At 33.2% G+C, this 19,055-nt stretch overlaps 2 protein-coding genes across 2 annotated transcripts; both read right to left on the bottom strand.

Annotated features, from left to right (window-relative positions):
• Positions 1–2,174, bottom strand: LOC117118232 (tax1-binding protein 3-like). Its single transcript, XM_033262753.1, has 4 exons — positions 1,977–2,174; positions 1,290–1,388; positions 666–743; positions 1–402 (listed from the first exon to the last, which is right to left on the bottom strand). The coding sequence occupies exons 1-4, from the start codon at positions 2,010–2,012 to the stop codon at positions 283–285; spliced, it is 333 nt and encodes a 110-aa protein (XP_033118644.1). The 5' UTR covers positions 2,013–2,174; the 3' UTR covers positions 1–282.
• Positions 2,175–10,685: 8,511 nt separating this feature from the next.
• Positions 10,686–15,303, bottom strand: LOC117118314 (netrin receptor UNC5B-like). The gene is made up of 3 exons (XM_033262888.1): positions 15,186–15,303; positions 14,316–14,508; positions 10,686–11,353 (listed from the first exon to the last, which is right to left on the bottom strand). The coding sequence occupies exons 1-3, from the start codon at positions 15,213–15,215 to the stop codon at positions 10,686–10,688; spliced, it is 891 nt and encodes a 296-aa protein (XP_033118779.1). The 5' UTR covers positions 15,216–15,303.
• Positions 15,304–19,055: the final 3,752 nt, after the last annotated feature.

The raw sequence follows: 19,055 nt of genomic DNA, 5'->3' as shown, positions 1-19,055 counted from the left end.
TTCACTTTAGTTTTAGTAATTGCATAATTGTATAAACAGTCAACCAAACAATTTTGCCATGATAATTACTCCATAGTTTAGCATAAAAATAGCACCTATTCAGCAAATGCATCAGCCTCATCACAACAAGTCCAAGCAATATTATGGGGCCTAGTGTTGGCTGATGTTGAACTTGGATGAAAGCTGGTTGGTGTTGAACTGGTATTAATGTTACAATAAATTGTATGACACTATCAACTTCCCTCCCTCTCCCAGCTAATTTTTTGCATGACCCCCTTCACATCAGCGACCCCTGTAGATTGACGGGCGGGTAACTTTCAACATCACTTGTCGTTCCTTCTCTTTACTAAGAAGTTTAACTGCATGTTTGTGGGTAGCCATAGTAACATCATATCCATTAACCTAAAAAGGAAAAAAAAATATACAGTTTGTTTTTCAAACATAGAGTAGATATTTGAATGCATTAAAAACCAGGTGTGGTTAGGGGAAGGGGTAGGAAAACCTTGTGTCACCCTCTATGCATCTTCATTTGAAACTGGCTACCCTTCTATTTCAATGGGATGTCAGTAACTATTATCATTTACTTGGCAACTCTACTGCATTAGGTATATAAATTACAATACTGCATTTATATGCACTTCATATTTTTCCTTCATATACTGTACCTCTAGAATTTTGTCCCCGACTTGCAATCCTCCGAGCTCTGCTGGACCCCCATTAACTACTTTTGTCACAAATATTCCCTGAAAAATTTTCAATTCACAAATAGTAATAATATCTCTGGGTTCACATAGCAGTTGCTAGGTCAATTAAATGTCTACATCCTATTTTTGGTGGTGATGTTTGCGCTTTAAAAATCGTAATTATTATTATTATTATTATCAAACATGTTTGGTACATCAGATACTGTAGAATAATAACAATAGAAACATACAACTAGGAATTATAAATAATAGACTGTAAAGTATTTTAATTGTGCGGAAGATACCTCAAAAACTACCTCAATAATACCTATAATCATTAGCAACATACTGTAGGTGGCAGAATCGTAGCTACTGCATAATACATTGGTTTTATATATAAAGATTAGGTAAAAGCCTAATTTTGGCAAAATCTCTGCAGAAATTGACCCTGATAGTATAGTCTTTGCATAGGTCTTATTTTATACTCTGGCTCCCTTGTGGGTGTATTTTTTAATTTATATTCCTGCAATATACACTCTTGTAATTGAGAGGAATTTTAATAAATTGAATTGAATTGATTTTTTCCCCTGAGTATTTTGCTTCTACCTTGTCATTTGTACTGAATGGATTCTTCGATGCATCTTGGTCGATTCCACCAGCTATACTAAAACCAAGTCCAGGATTTTTTACCACCGTAATTTCAACCTAAAAAAACAGGTAAAAGATCATAATATAAATTTGCAAATTACACGGCAATAGATATTAACATCCATCGGAGACTAATGCATAAATGAAGGGTAAACAAGTCTGGAGTTACCGTTATAATATCTTACCTGTCCCTATTTGGAATGGAGTGTGTGTGCGCTCCCCTTTGTTGAACAAATGCGATAAAGTGTTATAGTTTTTTTTTTTTTTTTTTATGTTGTTATGCCAGTTTTGTATTCGCAAATAAAACAAGCATAACAAGAATCCTAATAGGCGTTTTACCTTTTAAATATCCAAGTGCTCAAAATATTACATCGCCAGACGGTGTTATTTGTCAGCCATTCTCAATGTTAATGTTGGCAAAATAAAAACGTAGGCCCAACCCATAAACGTCAATACCTAGCATATCCTCCTACGCAGGATAGCATGTTTAATCCAGCCTAGGTTAGGCTATTTAATTATCGTCATGTTTATACTGGGCCTGCATGCATGCAGCAGCAGTGCTTTACAACCTAGCCAGGTAGGCTACACCTGCCTCTCTGTGACCGGTCATGTTGGACCCGCCCCGCTGGACTGCTGGAAACTTACACACGGAATGCCTTCTGATCCACCTCCGAATGACATTGTAATGTTACGGTATTTCAACTAATAAAACAACTGACTGTACTCTGTCTGCGTCGAGTATAACCTAGGTTGGTTTGTGGTACAGTAATTTTATTTGATGATGAGGAGAATCTTTGGTTTGTTTACTTTTTGCTCTCGCAATAATGATCTTAAATCTAGCACTGAAGAGGGCGTATGTGATGTTCCGGGGGGCGAACCAGCATTCATTAAATGTGTTCTTTCGCATTTAGAGGAAAATTAAAAATACATTAAATCAAAGAGAATTGATTAAATGGTTGAAATAGATTACAGTTACGGTATGATGCTATTTATTTTTAATAAAGAATTTCTTTGAAATCCAAAAATCATTTCCTGTACTTGTTCTAAGCAACTTTCCATTAAAATATACTAACATTATTGCTACTCAATATGATACACAAATGATGTGCATTGGCTAATATTTTTATGTTTAAGCCTTACAACAATATTTATTATAGAAAAAATGGCATTAAAATCACTATTTACTTTTTAGTGGTCATTTGGGTCCGCCAGAACCATGGTCTTTGGTCTAGTCTCTGGTCTTTGGTCTAGTAGAATGAGTCTTTAATTGGTGGGAACAGCTAATGGTAAAAAATAGGAATTCAAAAGGGCCTACAGAAAAGTGGTCTATAGACCTGCACTTAGTTTATGTAAAGAGAAGAACGTGAGAAAAAGAAGGGTATAATCCATAGGGAAGTTACCTGCCATATGCCGAGACCAGAGACGTTTTTTTTTCTATTTGGTTGAAAGCAGGAATATAAGAAAAACAAATTTAAGATATGGTAGCAGAATCCCATGCTTTTTTTTTTTTTTGAGGGGGGAAGGAGAAATGACGATCGCAATAGCGTGAAACTCCGAGTAGCAACATTCTGTTCCAGCGACCTCCAGTTCTATATATATATATATATATATATATTTATGTGTATAGGTATATAATGTATATTTATAAGTATAAATAGTGTTTGAATAAATGACGTGTAGCATAACTCTCAACGAATGTTGTCCTATGGATTTTTACTTGGATTTCCAAAAGCATCAATGGATTAGCTTTTTAAGGCGTCTGCATAGGCAGCAGTAGATCCCAGGTTCGAATCCCTGTTGGGCACCTATTTTTCCATACTCGCATATTCCTCTCCTTTAACCGTCAAAAATGTATTTATATAGATTTATTTTCCATCTGACATGAGACAACTATAGAAATTTTTCCATGTATCAAGGCATAGTTAGAATAAGGATATTTCAGTATAGATTTTGGCAGTTCATCGACCAATTTTTTTCCCGATACATCCTTCGGTGACATGCAGCTACAAAACGACCAGGAACCATGTTCGAGGACTCTTTTTCCCACTACATCCACTTTTATAAAAGTATATGGCAGTTTAAAAAATCCAAATTCAATTGGACATGCCTAACTATTGTCACAAATTATTAATAAATAAATAAACTAACCATGCGTCTTTATGATTTCCTTTGTTTGATGTGTGTGTTTGAGTTTAAATCAACAAACGGTGTTTATACTCATACTGTAGTAATTTATTTCTATAGATTGCTGACACGAAAAACCAGGGGTGGATGGGCGTTTACTTTTTTCAATTGCCTACATATTTAATATTAACCCACTACTCGTAACAGTAATTCCTAATTGTAACCCAACCTAAAAAACAAAGAATAGGAACCCAGAAAATATCAGTCTACCGCCCTCTATTGTGTTTCCATCCAAACCTAATTATAATAAGACTGGTTCACTTAAAGCCAGTCTCCGGAGGAAAACATGTTTTGATGTGTTTTACAACTGCATTTTCTTCACACAAAACCATATTTGACGAAAAGTCGGAAGCGGTTAATAAAATACAGATTTTTGAATACTTAAAAACTGGGGGGGGGGGGAAGGGGTGGTATGCCCCTTTATATCAAAAATCTGTATCTCATCAATTTGAGTTTTGCGTCAAATATAACTTTTGTGTCTAAGGAAAGTTCTACACCCCTACAACATAATTTTAAAATGTTTGTAAGGAGCCTGGCTTTAAAGTCAGGCTCCGGAGGAAAAACATTTTTTGATATGTCGTAGAACTGATTTTTCTAAGACAAAAACGTTGTTTGACGAAAAACTGGGGAACGGTGAATGAGATAGAGATTTTTGAATATTTAAACAGGGGGGAAAAAGGGGCGTAACCGCCCATTTTTGCACCTTTTTCCCCCAGTTTTTTTAAATATTCAAAAATCTGTATCTCATTCACCGTTGCTCAGTTTTTCGTCAAACAACATTTTTCTGTCTCAGAAAAATCAGTTCTACAACATATCAAAATTTTTTTTTTCCTCCGGAGCCTGACTTTAAAGCAATAACAAATTCCAACAAAGCAAACTATCAGCTTGTCACCCTCTATTTTAGTTCTTGGAACTTCCAAATATTTACAAGTTTTGGTAATAGAAAATACTTAATTTTAATTGGTCCACAAGAACAAGTTCCGAAGCTAGAGCTTCTGTGGACATCGATTAATTCAGCACAAAACTCCCCCTATGACCTATTTTGCTAGCGTTCCCAACCTTCGGGACCCCTTCTTGCCAAGTTCACTTTTTCGCCACCCCCTCCCCCACCCCAATGCATTGGTTGCTACCTGTGCTCATACATAACCATTTATTTGAAAGGTATGATATTAAGTGACCCTGACGAATTAGACTAGGACCTAGGTTTGCTGCTCATTTTGCTGCTCTACATATAAAAGTTTAAAAATTACTTTTAAAAGCATTAGGGCTCACTGTAGCATCAAATACAATTCTTTGTTTTTGTTCATTCCCACATCCCAGGCCACCTGTCATGGGCTCGCTTTGCGCAAATAAGTTCATAATTAGTGGTTTGTCAGTCAAACAGTACCGTCAACTATGTCACATCATCATCGTCAAATCACCATCGTCATCATCATCCCTGAAGGGGGAGGGAAGGGCAACAAGAGTTTCAGAATAGGTGAGTAGCACATAACATTGATTTGCATTGAAATTTAGTGGCAAAACGGGGGAGGGGGGGAGGAGGGGTTGCTGGATCCACCCCTGCCCAGGTAAAAATTTATTCAATTAATTCAACCTAACAGTTTAACTAGATTTCTTGCTTCAAACAATTGACATTCATCATACTTAAAATTCAAGTGAAGGGCAATTTTCGACTTTAAATTAATAGAAAATTGTCGACAATTCGTAACAGACATTTAGGAAAATTCACTTATTATTATATTCAGTTAAGAAAGGTCAATTAAGAAATTAAAGCATCACATACAACTTCACAAAATAATAAACTTTTATCGGAAAAATCATGTTTTTAAAAAATATATTTTGATTCAAAACGGCAACATAGCAGCCAAAGGTTGAAAGTACTTGCTTTACAATAGAAAAGATAAAACCACTAAAAATTACATATACAGTGCATGGTAAAATAAAACTACTTAAAAAAAACTTGCATCACCTCCACCACCCACAGTAGTTAAAAATTAACTAGTATTGCCTTATTTTGCAAGCTGGCACTAATCATCAAATCAAACCTGCTGTTGAACAATATATAGAAGCAATTCCATTTTAACGGGTAAATATTTATTTAATAATATACAGGTATTTCAAAAAGTGAAAAGCTACTAAAACTATTTTAACATAAATTCACATGACAACTTAAATTTTCTTTGTCCAAAAAATTGCTTAAAAATATTGCATCGTTAACAAAGTATAAACAATTATGTAACATCACAGACATGACAATATCTTTTAGTCAGTTACTAAAAACAAACTGATGAGCCAAAATTTAAAAATAACAAAACATATCAATTCTACACAAGAAATGCTAAAAGAAAAAAGAATCTCACGAACAATCTACTGTAGTCACACTGTAAACATTTTACCAATGCATTTTTAGAAGCTTATAAACATTATAATGAGAAATGTTATAATCCTAAACATTGGGATTCCTGGCTCCTTTGGGCATATATGCAGAATCTATATCCAAATACAGGGTGCTACCAGTCATCATCATTCCTGATGATGACATAATTAATGTCGAAATATTGAATCCCAACACGATGGCGTGTATTTTAAAAGTTACTGGCACTTTAATTACGCACATTGTTCAACAAAAGTTATTATTTTACAGGGTTTTGATTTAATCGTACCACATGAATGAATCAGAATTTATGGTTTCCAAATCGTAGATGCACTATCTACAGTTACTTGTCTAATTGAAAAAAATTAAGCCGATCTACACAGATCTCTACTAAAGCCAGGCTCTTTATCTTGGAATCGGGTAATAAAATACAGATTTTTAAATATTAAAAAACTGTGATTTTTAACCACTCCTGAGGTTTTCATCAAATATGCCTTTTATGTCTTAAAAAAAAAATCAGTTTTAAAACATATAAAAAATAAGGAAAACTAAAATGAATAATGATTTTATAAGTAATCACAAAGGAATGGTCATTGGGTATAGTTCTGATAGTGCAATATGTGATTTTATAACATGTCTAGTCTGTGACAAATGTCACAAATATATAATACTTGGACTAAAATTACTATTTTAATTACATTTGATAAGTATGGAAAGCAATTTATTTCTGTGCAGTTTGATCATTTTAGATCTCTCTCATAATATAAGGCAATATTTTCCTTTTTTTTTTGTAACAGCTGATGTGAGTCATTAATTACATAATTTCATATAATTTATATTCAATCATAAAGAATTTCAAATTTGGAATCCAAATTCTACAAATGAAAAAGACTAATGACAATATTACTACATCTTTTTAATCATATAATATGCTATTAAATTCATATTGCTAAAATCATTAAAATGGAATATTTCAATGATACTTCGATGAAAATTAGAAATTGTTTCAACAATAAAAGTTAGTAATTGAGCTTTTCAATGGTATAAAAAAAAAAATGTATATATATATATATGCACATCTAACCCATTAGGCACCTTCTCTCATACAAGCCACTTGCACACTCACACATACAATAAGTGGAACTACAGCGTAGTTTTTAAGTCGCTGCTTGGAAGTCATCGTAAATAGGCTTTTTGTATAGCACTGTAAACACAATGTAAACAAATTGATAAATAAAAACAGTGCTTAAATAGGAATGTAAGATGTTATAATTGTATTATGTATTAGCCCTTACACAAAAGTTGAATTTTATCAGTTGTATGGAATTTTTTTTTTTTAGTTCATGACAGACAGCACATCTTTAAACTTAACAATTATAGATAAAAAATAACTATTTGTATATGATTATTGTTGATATTGCTTTTTGCAGTACAAGTAGTTGTATGCCATAACATTTTTTATGTTATTTTTTCACCTTTTTTGACTTTAATAATCATCGTAATCTTATTTGGTTTCACTTTAAATGGTACTCAATATTTTGGCTTTTGTTATACCATTGCTTGTCAGTTTGTTAACGAATGCTTCCTTGGCTTTTCGGTCGTCAGTAAGTATACCATCCTTTTCCAGTTGAAATATTAAACTCCACTGATCATCTAGTTGGAGTTTGTTAGGGCAATACAAATAACGAATGTCTGCTATGTTTTTTTTGTCTATAGCATTGCCAAATTCAATCAAATTTCGTCGATGCTTTGAAAATCTGGTGATTACAACTTTACTAAATCCAGGAAATGTCGGTATCGACTTTTTGATCTTTGAGTCTATGCCACATAGTCCACCCAAAACAAGAGCTTGAATAATGACATCAACATTTGATTTGCTGATAAGCCCACTACCTTCAAGCTGTTGAAAGAGAGAATGTGGCTCGCTTTTCTCCTCCATCTGTGCTACAGGAATTACCTTAAATTCGCTAAGTATCACTTTCAACATATTTAAGTTTCCATGTTCTTTCCACCACGAGGACACGTCTTTGAGCAGTTGATTGAAATCCAAAGACATTTCTTTATAGAAATTATCAAATAGAGAAACATTATTATTTGTCTTATACATCTGAATTAAAATATATTTATCATTGCCACACATTAAAAATGTTGAGTATTTTTGTTAAAATCTATTCTTCATTTGCTTAAGGTATTTGTGTTTAGTCTTTTGCATGTATATGTGTATCATTATTTTTACACAGTGGCTATGCTTACGTCGAAGTGATCAAAATCCCAATGCGCTCATTGGTTGACTTGGCTTTACCCTACACTTAAGACTAACTCTCGCTATCTCAATGCATTACATCTCTGCGTAAGCATAGTCACTCTGTTATTTTTATGATACCACCAATAAATGATTCATTAAAAGCACTAAATTGGAGCACGCTAAATAAAAGATGGAGGGAACATCTACTAGTAGAAACTTTGAAATGTATAAACGGTCAAGCACCATCATATTATTATCAATGTTTAAATTCAATTATTCTCTCCATCCCAAATGCAACCGAAATCAGGTAAAAGATATTTTAAATTCAGAGCCTCGAACCAATGGAAATTTGCCTTCTCAAATTAGAACTGCAACCAAAAAAAAAAAAATTAATGAATTCAAAAATTCCATTTGTATTGATCCTAATGTAATTTTTACCTTTGTACATTTTTGATATTTATTTAATTCTTTAGGTTTACTTTACATTTAATTTACATTTTTAATTTACTGTACTTTATAACTGGACCATTTTCAAAAGCTACTTCGCTACTGAAAATGCAATCCAGTAAAAAGAAAGAATAAATAATAATAATAATAATAATAATAATAATAATAATAATAAATGTATTATTTGCTCTAAATACTATGAACATTTAGGCCTAGTAGATTCATGTCAGTTGGTACAGTATTTGTATGAACAACCATGGTGGTATCGGACTAACCTACCTGGCATTTGGTATGCATCTTGAACTTGTGGTGTATCCACAGGTGTATGCCTGTCTATCAAAGCTGAGGATGTAGAAGCTGTACCCAAAGCCAATGATGTGCCTGGAATATCTATGAGTATACAAAGTACTCAATGTCACAAAATTTTAATCAAGTACAATGTTTTTGATTGTTTTTGATATTTACAGTTTGTGTTCACTTGTTTGGATTTTTGAAAGTGCATAATTAATTTTGTGACACCTAATTCAGTTTTGTTGTTATGAAAATTGTATTTAGGCACATTAGTTGCTCTAAAGACTATGCACAGTTAATGTAGGCCTAGTAAATTCATGCAAGTTGGTACAGTATGTGTTTGAGCAACCATGGTGGTATCGGACCAACTAACCTGGCATTTGGTATGCATCTTGAACTTGTGGTGTATCCATAGGAGTAGGCCTGTCTACCAAAGCTAAGGATGTAGAAGGTGTACCGAAAGCCAATGATGTGCCTGGAATATCTATGTGTATGAAGTACACCATTTAACAAAATTTTAATCAAATATTATGTTTTTCATTGTTTTTGAACCTTGATTATAATTATGTTAAATAATTGGTGATCTGCTTCACCATTTATTTTAAGGAGTCTAAATGGCACATTACATACACAACATACTTGACATTTGCATAGCGAAAAGTAAAGATGTAGCTGAAATGTAAGGTAATACAATTGTGACCAACTCTAGCAAAAACAGGATCTTGTCTCAAAAAATGAAAATGACAATATTAGATCATTGTTATCTAGGTCAACAGATAATTGATGAAAACATTTTTTAAAATGGATAACAAAAGGCAAAGATATGGTAATTCGTATATTTAGTCCAACAGTTAAAATACATACAATACATGAGAAATTTAGCAGATTTGAAGAATTCTTTTGTTTTTCAAAACAAGCACCTGGTTTTGCCAGAGCCATTGACAATTATGGTATAAAACGGTTTGTTGTACTGTACCTGTAATGAATGGACTATCTATATGTACAGGTATCTCCAAAACCTTGTATGATCCTTGGGTTAACAATAGTTTTGCCTGTAAAACCTTTATTGATGCATCATTTAATTTTAAATAAAATGCAAATGATCCATATGATGACCATATCTGATAACGTTTTATTTTCTGAAAAAAAAAAAAAAAAAAGCAACTCTGAGATATGTGCTATATCGAATACGGTATGTATAATATCTTTTTCATTATTATCATCAATATCTATTTAGATTTAACATTAGATTTAATGATGCGAAAAAAGCAACCATGTTTCAAATTATCTTGGCTTTAATAACATCGATATTTTTATAAGTACAAATTGAAAATATCAGAAGCTGCAATGAAATACAAATTATTAGTAGTAACATTATTACAAATTAGAAACACAGAATCAAGGAATATTTATTGTTGAAAAAAAAACAAAATACAGTCAACATTTGGATCTAGATGCTTACACAATTGAAAGAAAGCGTCTTGTTCATGATTTTGAAAATTATAAACCAAAAATACATACCACTGTTGCAGAGCTTTCTAATTGCCATTTATTGTGCAATCCATCTATGCTTATGTCCATGTCTTCATACTTTACAATAATTGGTGGTAACATGTCTAGACGTTTTTCTTTTTGAATAATTACTTCATTTTCTACCAACTAAGATATTGATAAAAATTATTAGTATGTAATGTAGTTTGAAATATAGCGTAGTAACTGTGAAAAATAATTTGCAAACAAATAAATTATATAATAGTACACATCATATGCAATGAGCTAAGAACTAATACATAATCCAATGTTGTGGTCCCATTCAGCCCCAAGGTGTACAGTGGTATTTATTCACAAAAAAATGTTTACATGAGTATTGGATATACATAACAATAGTTTGTAGGTACTTGCATGTTGTATGAATAAATCTGGTTGAATACAATAATTTAACAGCTGTCATTACCTTATAATCATGTTTACTCCAGACTCTCACTCTTAGTAGGTAGTACCCTTCACCAAGCATCTTTCCATACAGTCCTAATTGCAATTTCTTTTTACAGTGCGATAATATTTTAACCTTTCCTGTTAAACAGTAACAAGAAAAATGCTCTGTTTCTACACAACATCGTCCATCTAGTATAGAAACCTTGGTATTTTGGTCATCACATTCTATTCTCTTCCAATCATCACAGTAGTTTTCATTTACGTATACAGTGAATTCCCAAGACTCCTTGTTGATTGCATTATGTGGAAATGAAAGTGTACAATGTTTGTTAAAGATTTTGCCTGATGGTCCGCATGACACTATAGGCGATATTCTTGACTCCAGGTTATTAGCAAAAGGCACTTTACATTCCTCTGTTGCATTAAGCTGTCCAAGTAATATGTCAACATGTTCACCCTCTGCAATTGCACCAGCAGGTATGACCAATTTGATCTCCTCAAATTTAAGATCTCCACCAGAAGAGCCCACAACTTTTGCAGTTAGATCTGTTTAATTAAAAGATAATTAAAATAAACATATTGCCTTAATGTACACTTTGTCTTTGGATTACTTAAAACATAACAGTATTTTGTGTAATAATTATTGGAAACACCAATCAGTCTTAACATAAAAAGATTATCTATAATAAAAAATTAACAATGTTAACCCTCAAAATAAAAACATTTAAAGTGATAGCCTGCAGCTTTAATATGAGAGTATCCTTTAGTACTGTATTAAACACAGAGTTGCATGGCTTGTGATGAAGTTACTAAGAAATTTTTTATTTTTTTTAATTACTTGATGTATGCCTACTGACAGTAAGTCAGTCCATATTATGTTTGATGAGATGGTAAACCATGAAGGTTTTTAAATTCTGTCCAAAAGACAGTACACAGCTAATAATAGGCACTTTACGCAAAAGGACAGGGAGCCGTTGAGAACGAAAATTCGGGTTAAGCGCCCAAGTGACTGCTGTGGTCTTTACGCTCTGATGAGCACGGCACCACCGTCCAACCATCTTCCCGTCCTGTTGCTCAAAGTGATTGATATATAAAATTAACATAGAAGAAACTGTATATTTATGATGTTTTCGAAAGAGCATACATCTGACAAACTGTATGGCGATCTTTAATTTTTAAGTCTTTTGCAAGAGCAACCAGATGTTGATGGTGTGCTGAAAATCCAGTGATCTTCACTTCATCAGGATATGTCCCATATTCCTCAATTATCTCCTTCAAATATTTCAATCAGTTAGTTCAATTGTTTCAAAACATGTCTACATTTTCGCAAATTGCAGTAAAAAGTTCTACAGCAAATCATTCAACTCAGTAAACATTTATCAAGGCCCAAAACTTTGGAATAATTTACCAGTAGACTTAAAATCAATTTCATAAAAAAAAACAAAAGTTTAATTAAAACCAAACAATATCTATTAGCTAAATATTAATTTTTAAACATTGCTCCAGTGGTTTTGTATTGGACAGTATTATTGTTTAATTAATGACTTTGTTACTTATTGTTTTATTAAATACTATTAATTTTTTAAAGTATTTGTTTTCAGTGCTTTACTCTCTTTCATTTCAGTATTTATATTTATATATTCAGTATATATATTTAAAGGCCAAAACTCGATAAGTAAAAGATCTGAATATTTTTATATCTTAAAATACCTTTTAAATTAAATTTGTTCATTTATTAATTTTTACTCATTTTTCTATATTTCAATATTCATCTTTTGATTTTTTATCTTTCTGAAGAATTTTATATTGTATGTATTGTGTTTTTCTTGTAAAGGGCCTCCACTCGACAGTGATTGATTTTACTTGTGGAGTGTCCTGTCTCAGTTTTCTGTACTTTTGTGATTGTTCTTTGCCGTTTCTGCTTATGTACATTTTAATTGTTTGAGACAAATAAATGAAATGAAATTTTATTTTTGGGTTTTCTTTTGTCTAAAAAGAATTATGTTTATATGTATGTTTGAAGACATTAAAGAGAGATTGTACTATTTCCCCAAATTTTCACACATCAGCCCATCAAAGACAGTGTTTTTAACTTTTATTTTCTATGCTGGGGAGGATTCAGGGGGTAGATAGGGTGTGATCGCACCCCTTAAATTGTATTAAGAAAAACACTGTATTGTATTGTTGATATATTATTTTTATCATTATGAAACACTGGTAGGATTTTAAAAGTATGAGAGTGCAGATTTTGGGCACCTGAAAGTGCATATTATAAAAATACCCCACCTAGCCAAGACCATGATAGAGCTGAGGTAATGGGACCGTCACACACCCCTATCACCAAATCCTGCATTCGCCCCAACTATTGTATATCACACAGGTTATTTAGATCTTTGATTGCCAAAAATCACTCATAAAAGATCATGAGAAATTTGTTGGTGCTTCATTTTAACTACAATGGTGATGTGATAATGAATTTCACTATTATGTGTCAATTCCGGCCATCTAGAGGTACTTTTTCCACAAATTTTTGCACCTCAGCCCGAACCGAGGTGAAGATAAAGTGAATGTGGGCTCACGGCTTCAAAGTAGTTAAGTAAAATAATTACATCAAAGACAATATTTTTAAGCTTTATTTTCTATGGTACATCACACAAATCAAACAGATTTGTATTGTATGAAAAAAAAAAAGAACATGTAAGACCTGTCCTAAAGGTGCTACATTGGCTGCTTGTGAAACAATGAATCAAGTATAAGCTAGGATCGCTTGTCTTCAAAGCCTTTGCACATTGTTTCACCAGCTTACATCAAAAGGTTCGACTCCATACAAAACATTACGATCAAATCTCCGCTCAGCTGATCTTTCGCTACTTTACAAACATCGGACAAATAACCTTTGGGGATTCAGGTCAAACATCCATGAAAATGCTAGCCAGATTGGCAAAATAAAAAGAAGGATAGAAAATTGGAATGAACAATATTAAAAAGATATTACATACAAAAGAACATAAATACAATATGTGTGCATACTCTGGATGTGAGTCCTGAATTCTAAATAAAAAGTGAAGGCTGCCTTAAATGTTTTTGACATTAAGTGTTACCAAAGAGTATAATGGCTGTTTTGTGGAGGGAATACAGAACAAATCAATCAATGAGAGAACAATTGGGAATTGAAAAAACTGGCTAACATCTCTTAATTTTAAAACTCGAAAATATTTTGGTCACACTGAATTGAAAACATCACAACGGTTTAGAAAAGACATTTATGGAAGAGAGGTAGAGGACGGCTAAGAAAACGGGACAAAGACACTGAAGAGCTACTAAACATTAGCGTGGTTGAAACAGGCTGAATGGCAAAGAGCTTCCTCGTGTTTAGCATATCAGAGATGCTACGTCCAACTGAGGATTTGCAGGACAAGCAAGTATCCATTAAATAAGTACATAAATATATATGCTAACAAAATAAACAAACAAACAAGCAAATAAACAAGTAACTGTAAAACCTCACCTCCAAACAATTTGCAGTAGCGTTTGATGCTTATTATATGCTCTCCACAATGCACCTCATCTTTGTTGATATGTTTAACAAGGTGCATGCGTTGACATTCCTCACTACAACTACAACGTATACACATCTCGTATTGAATCCCTCTTGCAGATAAGCACAAATTCTTAAGGACATTTTGAAGAAATAACAAAACCTACACAAACCAAAATGAAAACAGTTACTAAGAGCCATTATCATTGATTATGATTTGATAATGAAAAGATGACTAATTATGATGAATATTTCCCAATTACTAATAAATAATCCAGGAGACAAAATTAAACATAATGTGCATGAGCAAGGACATTAGGTAAAATGGAAAGCATGCGATTGAAATGCCTGATTTACCAACTGCTTCATTACTGAGTACATTTAAATAAATCATTTTGTAATTTCAACTGCCCATTATCTTTCATATGTAAATAAAACTATATAATTAATCAAATCATGGGGTTATATAAAAGATCAATATTGGCCTTGCACTGCGTGATTTGTTTATGCAAGTTGATCTTCAACCCAACCATGCAGACGGAACTAGGAAATGGCTCTTATGAAACATTTTTACAGTATTTGTGTTTTATTATATCAAATTGCAAGCCTGTATCTAGCTAGAAAGCTGCTGTTCTATAAAAAAAAAAAAAAAAAAAAAAAAAAAAAAAAAATAATAATGTATTCATGCAGCAGTGCTTTGAGTTGAACCCACTGATGTCCAGTTCAAAAGCTCTCCATGCACTCTTCCCTGGTGCAAATATCTTTACTTCTTGAACAGCATCCTATGAAATCTAGGTGGAGGAAAACTTGTAGATCAATATTAAATAACTGTTCTCATACCTTTTTACATGTTGCAGGTTCTGGTTCCATAACACAAGAAGCATCTTGTTTTTGTCTCCTCACAACTGTTGTCTACAGAAAATTACACAAAAAATTACTACCTATTACTTGCTTCCTTATATCATTATTCCAATACTAGAAAATACAGATGAAAACACAGATAAAATGGGCGGCGGAAGTGGTCCGGCAGGTCAGGCGGCTGTCTGACCAATATTTTGCTGAGATGATAAATATTATATTGAAATAATACTTTTTATAAATAAAAAAATAATTTCTCCTAATTTTTACTTCAGTTACACATTTTAAAAAATTATTAATACTATTATTGAGTGCCCCGTGTTAAAACGATATAACCATGCGCACCAAAGAGCAAATTTTGACTTTTGATGGCAGTAGTAGATTCGAGGGCCAGCTCGCCCTCCCCTTATATTTTTTCAAAATTGAAAAAAAAAAAATGGATTAAAAAAAGAAAATTGTATTAAAATTTAAATATAAGAGTGTCCTTTGTGGTCATCTAGAGGTGCCATCTTTGAAGGCCCCCTTCTCTGGCCCTCCTGTGTTTTAAATTCCTAGATCCACCACTCAGGCCCGTACACAAGATTTTTATTGGGTGGGTGCAAATTTGTGGAAAGGGGACTAAAATGTGGGGGTGAGGACATCCTTCTAAGGTCAAGTGGGCAGAGCCCCCTCATGCACAGACATTCTTGATATTTTGAAGTCTTAACAGATCTTGAAGATGCAATATAAACTAATATGATTAAATTTAAAGAATCGTAAATAAATCTAGGTTGGACAAATTAGATATACACATAGCCTAGATGTGAAACATGCCACTTTCAACTACGTGGTGTTTCAAATTTTCACTACATATGTCAACAAGGTAAATAAAACATTAATATTTAACCTACATTAAAGAAATAATATAGGTCTATAATAGTGTAATATTTTTGGGCATTAAAAATACTAAATTTTTACCACAAATGTAAATGTTATATTATAAATAAATGGAATTAATGGAAACTGTGAATATGAACAAACAATGACAAGCGCTTTACGTCGTACATGAGATGAAAAATATAAAAAATCGAGAATTCATAAAATAAGCTTATGCTGATCTGATTGGGAACAGGGTAGGCAATAAATCACTTTGTTGTTGTTTTTAAGCGTATACGTCCATACTTTACCAGGCCAGAGAGGGACCGTGGGGGATTCAGGAATTCAAAATAGAGGATCCATTAAAAAGGGGGGGGGTCAAGGGAGGGACTTTCACAGAAATGATCTGGGTCAACCCACCTCACCTGGCCCCACCATTGTTGGTGTTGAGGACTTAAATTTAATTTTAAATTACAGTATGTTTTTTTTTTCTTTTTATTCTTTAATTCTTTATAACCTTCAAAAAATTATAAGGGGCTTGGAGAGTCCCCCCACCCTTCAATTTACCACCTCAGCCCTAGCATGGCCAGAAATGGCACTCGCAGACTGAATAAATACAGTTGGAAGGCCTTGCTTGTATGACAAATTAGAGGCAGGCCTAGTTGGGAACTGCTCCGATTGGTCAAGGAGTTTTGGTGAATGGTTTCTGGAGCGTATGAGTGTTCGTCTTGAATTTTCTACCATTTCATTTCAGCCAACTAGAGGTGCCAAAATCATAGATTTTTCTTACCTCAGCCCCAACTATTTTGTGACAGAGGCAAGTCCCTCCCTGGGCCCCTCTATTTTAAATTTCTGGATTCTCCACTGGATGACATTAAGATAGCCAACTGGAAAATATACAGTGTACATCGACGTTAATACAGTACTACACTAGTTACGGTAGAGAAATGGCAGCCAATGTCAATAAAAGTCAAATAGCCTAATGTTTGTAAGGATGAAATCCCATGTGCGATAATATTTGATGTATATCTTAATGCTTCCTATATTTAAACATTTTCTTTGCAAAATTATGATACTTTATAAGTAGTTTATGAAATGTTGGAGTGCTATTTCCGAGCTTCTAGAAGTGCTAAATCCTTAAAAAAAAAAAAAAAAATCTGAACCTCAGTCACCAATTCTCAGGTGTGATATTTGATTTCTAAAAATCTAAATGCTTCATATACTCTACGTTCAAACATTTTTATGTAGATTATTAAATTAAGATACTTAAGAAAATCGTGAAAATGGCGAATACACTGGCGTATGTCGAATAAGTTATTGGTAAGTTTCGTATAAGTTAAGAGCACGCTGGTATACGCCCTAGTAGGGCGAGTACGTCAAACTTTTCGACGTATGCCAGCGTATGGCTCGTACGTTCCTCATACGCGGGCCATAAGTTGTAGGTAAATTAAGCTATTGTTGACACACGTTGACACAAGTTACTTGTAAGTTACTCAAAAGTCAAGGCGTATTTCTAACCTATGAGTAACATGCTTCAAACTAATATGTAACATATAACAAACTTATCTCCAACGTATATTTACGTATGTAGACGTATTTGACGTGTTCCAGACAACCACAAATCTTACTGAATGTGTTTTTAACTTATGATGATATCAATACGGTGATGTTGATATTGCAATGTCTAGTTCAGTTATGAGTTGAACCGACGAGCGGCAGCTTTTTCAAAGGCTACGTCACGTGATAATCGCCAAGGTGTGACAGGGCCATAAATGCTAGAAATTCTTAACATCAGCCCCAACCATGGTGGCGCTGAGGTTGGTGTGGAGTCTCCTGCCTGACCAAAATACCTAAATGCTCATGCAAAATAATTCTGGCAAGCCTATTTAGTAAAACCTGGAGTGAATTACGGTGTGCAGCTGTGCAATTAGACCATACAGTACTACTTACAACTGAAAAAAGGTAATACAAAAGAATTTGCTAAAAGTCTATAAGAAGAATTTGGTAAAAAATATCTTAACCTACGAGCAACACTAATGCGTTGAGAAATTTTGGAACAAAAATTCTCAATATGATTATCCTATGTAAAGAAAGTATCAAAGGTAATTCCCAAGTATTTAAAATGATCAACTCCAATTTAATACATGACTGTTTATTGATAAGGAAATATTTGAAAATTTTGGGAAATTGAATTTTGAACAAAATACCATCAATTTTGTTTTAATAACATTAATTGTTAATTTATTTATATTAAACCATTTAGATATATTGGCCATATTTTGAATCGGGAGTAATAATTTCAGGCAGGGAGTTTATATATATAATAAAAAGAAGGGGCCAAGAATTGATCCTTGAGGGACACCAATAGTGATATCTTTAGGATCTGATAATTTGGATTTAATCTTAACAACTTGAGATCATCCAGAAAGGTATGAGGAAAACCAGTATTAAGTAGTGCCTCTGATTGCATATTATTTAAGTTTGTTAATTAAAATAGTATGGTTAACAGTGTCAAAACAAAATAGCAGCAGTAACTTTGCTGCTATTTTGCACAATTTTCCCTGACCATGGGAGGGGGCGGGGTGCTAGGGGTGGCACCCTTGTTGGGGATCTTGGATCCCCTTGTTGGGGAGCTGGACCCCTCGTCAGGGAATTCCTGGTGCCGCCCCTGTCAATAAGTGCGGTATTAGTAGAATGAAATGGCCTAAAACCGTATTGACAATTGGTAATTATATTTTTATGTGTTAAAAAAGAGTAAAGTTGATTATAAACAAATTTTTCAATCATTTTAGATAGTATAGGTAAAACAGAAATCGGTCTATAATATTCAGTGTTTAGTCTGTCACCACTTTTAAATACAGGAGTAACTTTGGCAATTTTCCATGCTGATGGGTAAGTTGCTGTCGTTAAAGAGAGATTAATTATATGAGCAATAGGATGACAAATATTGGGGGAAGCAATATTAATTTTAGATCAAGTTCATCAACAGCAGAAGCT

Source organism: Anneissia japonica, unplaced genomic scaffold (assembly GCF_011630105.1).
Source record: "Anneissia japonica isolate Jap-2015-1 unplaced genomic scaffold, ASM1163010v1 scaffold288173_len209237_cov177, whole genome shotgun sequence".
Taxonomy (NCBI): Eukaryota; Metazoa; Echinodermata; class Crinoidea; order Comatulida; family Comatulidae; genus Anneissia; species Anneissia japonica.
Note: the sequence above shows the minus strand (reverse complement) of the source record. Positions and strands in the feature narration are given on the sequence as shown.

What these genes read in the sequence shown, in the direction of transcription:
- LOC117118232 (XM_033262753.1), bottom strand. Translation starts at nt 2,012, where the DNA reads ATGTCATTCGGAGGTGGATCAGAAGGCATTCCGTGT. An exon ending in GATCAGAAGGCATTCCGTGT is followed by an intron (nt 1,389 to 1,976) that starts GTAAGTTTCCAG and finishes CTGTTTTTTTAG; the next exon opens with GTTGAAATTACGGTGGTAAA. An exon ending in TCGGGGACAAAATTCTAGAG is followed by an intron (nt 403 to 665) that starts GTACAGTATATG and finishes TTTCCTTTTTAG; the next exon opens with GTTAATGGATATGATGTTAC.
- LOC117118314 (XM_033262888.1), bottom strand. Translation starts at nt 15,215, where the DNA reads ATGGAACCAGAACCTGCAACATGTAAAAAG. An exon ending in AACCTGCAACATGTAAAAAG is followed by an intron (nt 14,509 to 15,185) that starts GTATGAGAACAG and finishes TGGTTTGTGTAG; the next exon opens with GTTTTGTTATTTCTTCAAAA. An exon ending in CTACTGCAAATTGTTTGGAG is followed by an intron (nt 11,354 to 14,315) that starts GTGAGGTTTTAC and finishes TTAATTAAACAG; the next exon opens with ATCTAACTGCAAAAGTTGTG.